Source organism: Vigna unguiculata, chromosome 9 (assembly GCF_004118075.2).
Source record: "Vigna unguiculata cultivar IT97K-499-35 chromosome 9, ASM411807v1, whole genome shotgun sequence".
NCBI lineage: Eukaryota > Viridiplantae > Streptophyta > Magnoliopsida > Fabales > Fabaceae > Vigna > Vigna unguiculata.
The window spans coordinates 33094039-33102745 of NC_040287.1; the positions used below are offsets into that span (position 1 = coordinate 33094039).

The 8707-nt window shown below is 30.2% G+C and overlaps 1 protein-coding gene across 1 annotated transcript; it reads right to left on the reverse strand.

The window, feature by feature from the left end:
- Positions 1-1154: 1154 nt before the first annotated feature.
- Positions 1155-4046, reverse strand: LOC114196287 (BTB/POZ domain-containing protein At1g21780-like). The gene is made up of 4 exons (XM_028086885.1): positions 3717-4046; positions 3494-3639; positions 2563-2669; positions 1155-1837 (listed from the first exon to the last, which is right to left on the reverse strand). Exons 1-4 carry the CDS (start codon positions 3824-3826, stop codon positions 1223-1225), a joined length of 978 nt encoding a protein of 325 aa, XP_027942686.1. The 5' UTR covers positions 3827-4046; the 3' UTR covers positions 1155-1222.
- Between the last annotated feature and the right edge of the window lie 4661 nt (positions 4047-8707).

Sequence of the window (8707 nt, forward strand, 5' to 3'; positions counted from 1 at the left end):
CCCAACTCAACCTTCAGCTCGACTAGCCCAACTCAAACTTCGGCCTAGGCCGAGTTGACTCAGCCTTCAACACATGTCAGCCCAGCTCAAGCTTCGACTTGGGCCGACCCAACTTGAGCTTCAACCTGGATTGATCTGACTTGATCTTCAGCCCAAATTGACCTGACTCGAGCTTCAGCAAAAGCCAACCCAATTGGACCTTTAGCTCGACCCTGCTTGGGTCGACCTTCTGTCGAAGTTGGCACAACTCAACTTTTGACTCGGGTTAACCCGTCTTGACTTTCAGCCCGACCTGGCCTAACTCGACATTTAGTCTGGCCCGACCCGGCTTGACGTCTGGCCTAGCCCAGCCCAGGCTGGCTCGGCTCGACCTTCAATCCGAGCCGACTTGTCTTAATCTTCTACCCAACCCGACTTCACCTTTTGGATTTGTGAACTTTTTTTGTCTTAACACACGAGCAATTCCACAACTTAGAAAATTTCAATTTCTTTAAATTTCAATTTCTTTCTTTTTGAAGTGAATTTCAAAATTTCCTATTTTAATTATTTGAAATACATTCTTAAAAATCCTTAATTTCAATTCCTTTTTATTTTTTTCATCTAAACATATCATTTTTTTTGAAAGAGTTTCAAATTCTTCAAATAAATTAATTACTCTGTTCAATTGACTCATTTAAACACACCATAATAGTCTTTTGCATCAAATAGTAATAGCATGGTTAGGGGCACATTTGTACTAGCCAAACTAGCTTTTGGAACTGTGAATCGGAATTCGGCAAACCATGTTTGGCGATTGTTTATCATAATCAAGAGTGTGTCTAAATGCAAGTGTGACTAAAAAGAGGGACAAAATCTTTGTTAGGATGGAAATTTTATATCAACAAAAATATATGTACTAAATTTTTTCTCATGACTAAGTTTTACCACAGTTTTGAAATGGAAATCACAGCACATAAGTCACTTTGCTTTAAACTTAATTTTAACAAAAATGATTGAAAAACTAAAATCATCCAAAATTAACATTATAAATACTCATTCTAATTCATACTAAATAACTTACCTAGTAAATGCTGACTCAAATATACTTTCATTTACCATTTTAACCACTGGGCCTTCAGGCAGAAGCAGATAAGTTTTATGAAAAGCTACCATTGTATGATAAAAAGTAGAAAGAGCAAACAATGATTATGGTCATCCAAAGAGAATTTACACGATCCATGAGTTAACTTTTACATGGTTTCGAAACTGAAAGCAACTCCTGAAACATCTCAAGCATTAGCTCCCTATCCGCATTTTGGAAAAAAATATTCATTTCATCCTTCATATCATGTACCTTACCAAATTCAAATAAGTACACAAAACACCCATTCTTTAACTTTGGCAATTGATACAACCAAGCCTCATGTAGCATCTCAAGAACATTTCTCGAGTGGATACCTTCCAGAAGGCTTTCCTCACAGATGTCTTTGAGACCACCAATGTCATATTTATTAGCAGCTCCAAGCAATGCAAGCCGGTGTTTCGAGAAATCTTTTTTGTTGATTGTTCCATACAAGAAACTAAGAAGAGCCGTGCAGGATTCAAGTGACATGTCTTCTATATGGATTGTAGAAGACTCTTTTTCCTTCAGGTTGTGATGAAACATGCTCTGGAACACTGGAGAACTTGCTGAGAGAACTGCCTTATGAGCTCTCAATGAGCCATCAGCAGTCATGATGGTTAGGTCAGCATGTTTAGCCTCATCAAGCATACGAGAGAGGACACGAAGACTGCTACTTTGGGATGCAACGGATTGCACATTTCCATCAGATAGCCAAACAGAACTAGTTTCTTCTCCCTAAGTTCGAAAAGAAAGATCATAGGTTAAGCAGGAACAATCTTAAACTAGTTTAGAATGATCAGGGGACAATTCAATCCATTGATAGTGCAATATGGCTGGGAAAGTAACTCAAACCAAATTCATGCCACAGGTTATATTTATAGAGATCTGCTAACAATACACTTTTTTTTCTTCTAATATAGTCTCATTGTTAGTTAAAAAAATTTAACTGCAAGGATAGAAATTCAAATATTCAATTTCAAATACTTGAGATGTTTATATTCAAAGATATGGTTCTTGATATGAGAAGAACTAGCAGCCTAAGTGAGGTTTTATCAAATTTGTCAAGAAAAACTGGTAATCGAAGGTTTCATAAGTTTGTCTAGAAAACTCATAACTGAGGATTTTTCAAGTTCGTCCATAAATCTTGTAATGTCATTTGAAATCATGAATAAATATGAAAAGTTTCGTGGATTCAGGCATGAGGTGTCGAAACAAGCTAATATTGTGTTCTATCGCTATTTCAACATTGTAGTGTTGTTTGATCCTCATTGTGTGTGAAGAAGGATTTGTGTCACAAACAAAATCTTAACCAAGAAAATAATTTCTTAAAAGAATGTCAGAAAGTGTTACTAAACAGGTAAATAGTTAACGGGAAATTAGTATATTTCTAAAGAAAATATATAATATATAGCACCTCAATATCATATAAAAATAAAATATAATCATGTATAGAAACTCACATTTATCTTCAGGTCTAGAAACTCAACATCAATGGTGTAGCGACCAACAAAAGTAGTTTCCACAGACCAGACAAAGTCATCATGTGTCCTGAGCAGCTTTTCTTGAACTGCAGCATTCCATTATATATAATATAAATTTAAAACTGCTACAGGTAATTGCAATTTCAGCTTCGTATTTCCAATTTGAGTTGCAAAATGCAAATCACAATATGAAATCATCTCCGTTCTTCTTGGCAAACAAAGAAGACAAGGAGGTCGTGTCATAAGGCTCAGAACTTCAGGTATAAATGAAAACAAGGCCCTACTGATAAATAAACTTAGATTTGAAAATTCTGGTTGAGTTGAATTTAAGGGGCATGGCAGGATGAACATAAATTTTCTGTAAGTGTTAAATTTGTGAAATGAAAAACACAATTTGGTTGAAACTTCTCAAATTTGAAAAATCAAAACTAAAAACTATCTCTTGTGATCGTGTACCTTATTATAACCTATAACCTTGAAGCTCCAAGACTATGGTATAGTCATTGTTAATCAGTCAATTACTCTTCGTCCTTGCTAAACTAATTTGGTCCTGATGGGATAATCAGAGAATTTGCCGAACAACTTGAGCAATTTATCTTTGTAAAAGTAACCAGAGGACAATGCACCCATTAACCACTTACTACCACTCGTCCCTCTCTTTTGGGAAGCATTCCCCAATTACAGTCACACAGTAGTGAATGAAACTTATTTCCCTAATTTCATACAACATTAGGCAATTCTTCACCAATGGCCAAATCAATCATCCACACGCAAACTCTTTCTCCCATAATTTACAACTAAAATGCACATAACACACAAGCTACTTAAGAAAACGCAACACTTACAATGAAAAAGTAAGGTTTGCTAAGAGGCAATGAACAAAAAATATGTTAATGCATAGTATTGGTACCAGGGGAAATATGAAAGCTGCGAGATGAGCCAGAATTGGAGACTCGAAGAACGAATCGAGCAAAAGGAGGTTGATCCTTAGAAACCGGAGAAGGTTCTGGAAAAAGATGTATGAAGAGGTACTTATTCCTCACAATTGAAAAGTACCTGGTGAAGTGCAAAGTGAAAATCTCAACCCAAACTCATTCAGTTCAAATACACAAAGACACACGCAACAGACTTACCAGTTCCAGATTCCGACCTTGAAAGGGTCAGATTTTTGGTAGGAACAAAGTCCAATGTTGTCGATTTTCCACTGGGCTAATCTCCCAAGCGTCTCCACCTTATCGCCCATGCCTTTCTTTTTTTTTTTTCTTCTTCTTCTTCTTCTTGTTTAGTTTATGGATGGTATCACGATTTCACAAACACCTAACCTACGATTAGAACAAAGTTGGACTCTGTCTAAACATTTTGACTTTCCAACTGATCTAACATACGTAAGAAGAAAAAACACTTAGAAATTCTCAGGTAACATCTTCTGAAAAAGTCTTAAAAAACGAAAGCATCAAATACTTTTTCTGGTCGCATTGAATGTCTGTGCTGGAAATTAAGTTTTATTAGCGAATGCCCTTATTTTGAGTAATATTTTAATAAAATATATTGAAAGTTTTACGAAGTGTATAATTATTAGGTTTTGATACATATTTGGTATTTATTTTGTGGTTTTTTTTTTAATTTGTCTTTATTTTGATTTTGTGTTTAATTAAGTCTTAACTTTTATCAATTTAATTTTTTTTAAGGGGATTTAAATAGTCAACCTTGCATGTTACGTGTGTGTTTATAGTTTTTCTGATTTTTTTTCAATATTTTATATTTTTTAAAAATTAAAAAAAAATTATTTACGTGTCAAGTCACTGTTATATTACATGTTAATGTCAATATCACGTGTTATGTTATTTTCTTTTGTTTTATTTAGTTTTTATATTCATTATTTTTATTAATTCAATCCCTATCTTTTTTATTGTTATTCAATTTAGTCTCAATTTTGATTAAAATGAACTAATTTTGTCCTTCTACTAATTTAAGCCTAAATTTAATTTAATTTTTTTATAAATATAATACTAATATTTTTATTAAAATTGATATTTTTATTAATGATTTTTGAAATTTAATTATAAATTATTATATTTAATCATAAATTAAATATAATTTTTAGATTCAATTGTTAAATACATTATAATTATTTAAAATATTATTAAAATATATTTATTAAAATTGACATTTAAATCTAAAACAATTAATATTTTTATGGTGTTTTAGATATTAAAATCTAAATTATTTTATATTTAAATATAAATTTTAAAAATGTTAGTACTTTTTTTAATTCTCTAAAAAAAATTAAAAGATTTGTCACGTGTCAAGTTGACATCGTGTTACATAACAGTGATAGTATTTCTATATCTACGCATTTCTAAAATTAGAGAATTAAATTAGACAAAAATTTAGAATAGAAACAAATTCCAATTTTCATTCAAAATTAGATAATAAAAAACATATTTAAACCTATATCCGAATACACATAACAAATTTGTACCACTTTTCAAACTTACATTGATCGATGTGAGTCTTCTATTTTCATCTTGCTTTAACATTTTTACTAAAACTGATCCCAAATTTTTTACTACACTTACCATAGGCGAAATATAATTGAAATACAATGCTAATTTTTATTGCGAAAATGTTTGTCTAAAAGCATATGTAACGAATCGTGACGATAACGGTAACGGGGTAACGGTAACGGAAATAATAACGCTAACGGTAACGGTAACGGGGTAACGGTAACAGTAACGGTAACGGTAATGATAACAGTAACGATAACGATAACGATAACCGTAACCGTAACGGGATAACGGGGCAACGGTAACGGGAACGATAACGATAATGGTAACGATAACGGTAACGGTAACGGTAATGATAATGGTAACGGTAACGATAATCGTAATGATAACGGAAATGATAACGGTAACGGTAACAGTAACCGGTAACGATAACGAAAAACGACAATGGTAACGATAATGGTAAGGTAACTATAACGATAACGGTAACGATAACCGTGATAGAGTAACGGTAGCGCGGTAACGGTAATGATAACGATAACGGCAACGGTAACGACAACGACAACGGTAACGGTAACAATAACGATAATGGTAACGGTAACGAGATAGCGAGGTAACGATAACGATAACAAAAATGATAATAGTAACAGTAACGGTAATGGAAACAATAATGGCAACAGTTATGGCAACGGTAACGGTAACAAAATGATAATGATAACGGTAACTATAAAGGTAACAATAACAGTAACAGTAACGATAACGGTAACGGGATAACGGTAACGATAACGATAACGGTGACGATCATGGTAACGGTAACAATAACAATAATGGTAACGGTAACGATAACGGCAACGGTAACGGTAACGGCAACGATAATGGTAACGACAACGATAACGATAATGGTAACGGTAACGGTAACGGTAACAATAACAGCAACGGATAAAGGTAAAGATAACGGGGTAACGGTAACGGTAACGGAAACGATAACAGTTACGGCAACGGTAACAATAACGATAATGATAACGGTAATGGTAACGATGTAACAGTAATAATAACGATAACAATAATGGTAACGATAACAGTAACGGTAACGATAATGATAACGGAATAACGAGATAACGGTAACGGTAATGATAACGATAACGGTAACAGTAACGGTAACGGTAACGATAATGGTAACGATAACGATAACAGTAACGACAACGGTAACGAGATAACGTAACGGTAACGGTAACGATAACGGTAACGGTAACGATAACGGTTACGATAATGGTAACGATAATGGTAACTGTAACGATAACGGTAACGATAACAATAACGGTAACGGTAACGGGGTAACGAAAATGATAACGGTAACGGTAACGAGAACGGTAACGGTAACGATAAACGAGGTAACAGTAACGGTAACGGAATAACAATAATGGAATAACGATAACAGGTAACCGGTAATGGGTAACGGTAATGGTAACGGTACCGTAATAGTAACGATAATGGTAACGGCAATAGTAACAATAACGTAACAATAAAGGTACGACAACGGTAACAGTAACGGCGGTAACGGTAATAGTAATAGTAATCTCCCGTTTGATATTTGGTCACTGTTTGGTCCCTATACTTTCAAAATTATTATTTTTAATCCCTATTGATTGACGATATTAAAAATAACAAACAGCATGTCACATGTTATTTAACTTTTTATATAAAAGAAATTTAGCGTCCACCAAACTGACATTTTTCACGATCTGAAAAAGAAATGCTCTTAATCCCTAAAATTTGAACTTAATTTAAAAATGATCCTGCTTGAAACTTGATAACTGCTTAGTCCCTACATATTAAATAATAATTATATAATAACAATAATAATTATAATAATAATAAACTAATTATAATATTATTATTATATAACAATAATAATATATAATTATTAGTAGTATTATTATATAATTATTAATAATATTAAAATAAATAATAATATAATAACTATTATTAATATTAATATTAATAATAATTATAAAATAATAATAATATAGTAGTAATAATAGTAATAATATAAATAATAATTAATAATATTAATATATCAATAATAATATTATTAATAATTAATAATAATATTATTTATAATTAATATTATTAATAATACTCCAATAAATATATATTCAACTTTTTACAATATTAAGGTATTTTTTAAATATGAATAATAATATCTTAGTAAGTGATAATACTGTAATGTTATTAAGTTAATATATAAAATAAATTTATATTTTTTAAAACTGAAGTGAAATGTTAAAAATAAAGTGAAATGAATAGAAAAATTAATTATTGAAGAATAAAAAAAATAAAAAAAGATAAACAATTTTATAGAAAATAAGTAAAAATAATTATTAATTTTAAAAAAGTTAATAAATAATTATATTGTAAAAAATATAATTAGTATTATGAAATATGGATACAAAAGAGAGAATCATCTTTATATAGTATTATATATATATATATATATATATATATATATATATATATATATATATATATATATATTAAGAAAGTAACTTTAGCCAAAGTTACATGTACAATTACTTAATTTTCGTTTTTCTATATATTATTATTTTATGCATGTCTTATTAATATAATAGTAGTTATATGCTTTTTAACATTTTCTTAATAATTTTATTTTCTTATCAAATATAGTCGTATACTTAACAAAAAGTAAATCTCACTTTTATTTAGTATTTTTTTTGTTTAATTTTAATAATTCTTAAATTGTATTTACTTATTACAAGTACGATACATGTATTAAATACGACACACTTCTTATACGTTGATATATTTTATTTTTTGTTAAAATACCTTTTTGGTTCCAATTTCTCCCACGTTTTATCAAATCAGTCCTAATTCTGTTTTTATATTCAAATAGGTCTCAATTTTCGTTAATTTTGTTAAATTTGGTCATTTTTTTTGTTAACATTGTTTAAATCATTAATAGTGATGAACAATGACGGTCATGTGTCACTTCGTGATCTTTTTATTTTTTTAAAATGTCCACGTGTCAACACAACAATGTGTCACGTGTCAACCCAGCAATGTGTGACATGTCAAAGTCAATGTTTTATATTCAACCTAGTCCCTATATTATTTTTGTTCAATTTAGTCCTAAATTCTTTTAACATGAACTAATTTTGTCTCTCTCAAAATTGAGACCAAATTTAATTTTTATATTAAAATTCACATTTTTATTAAATATATTAAATTCACATCATTATAACTTTTATATAAAAATTAAATTTGGTCCCAATTTCGAGAGGAACAAAATTGCTCAATTTTAAATAAAATTGAGACCAAATTAAACAAAAAAAAACAAATATAATGACTAAATTGAATATAAAATATTGATTATGACACATGACAGGTTGTTGGATGGGTTGACACATGAAAATTTAAAAAAGAATTATAAAAATTAAAAAAAAAGATAAAAAAAAAACTCATGTGACACGTGACAGTCACTGTTCATTATTGTCAATGATTTAAATAGTTTAACAAAAAAGAAACAAATTGAACAAAATTAACAAAAATTAGAGTCTATTTGAACACAAAAACAAAATTAGGACTTATGTGACAAAATTTAA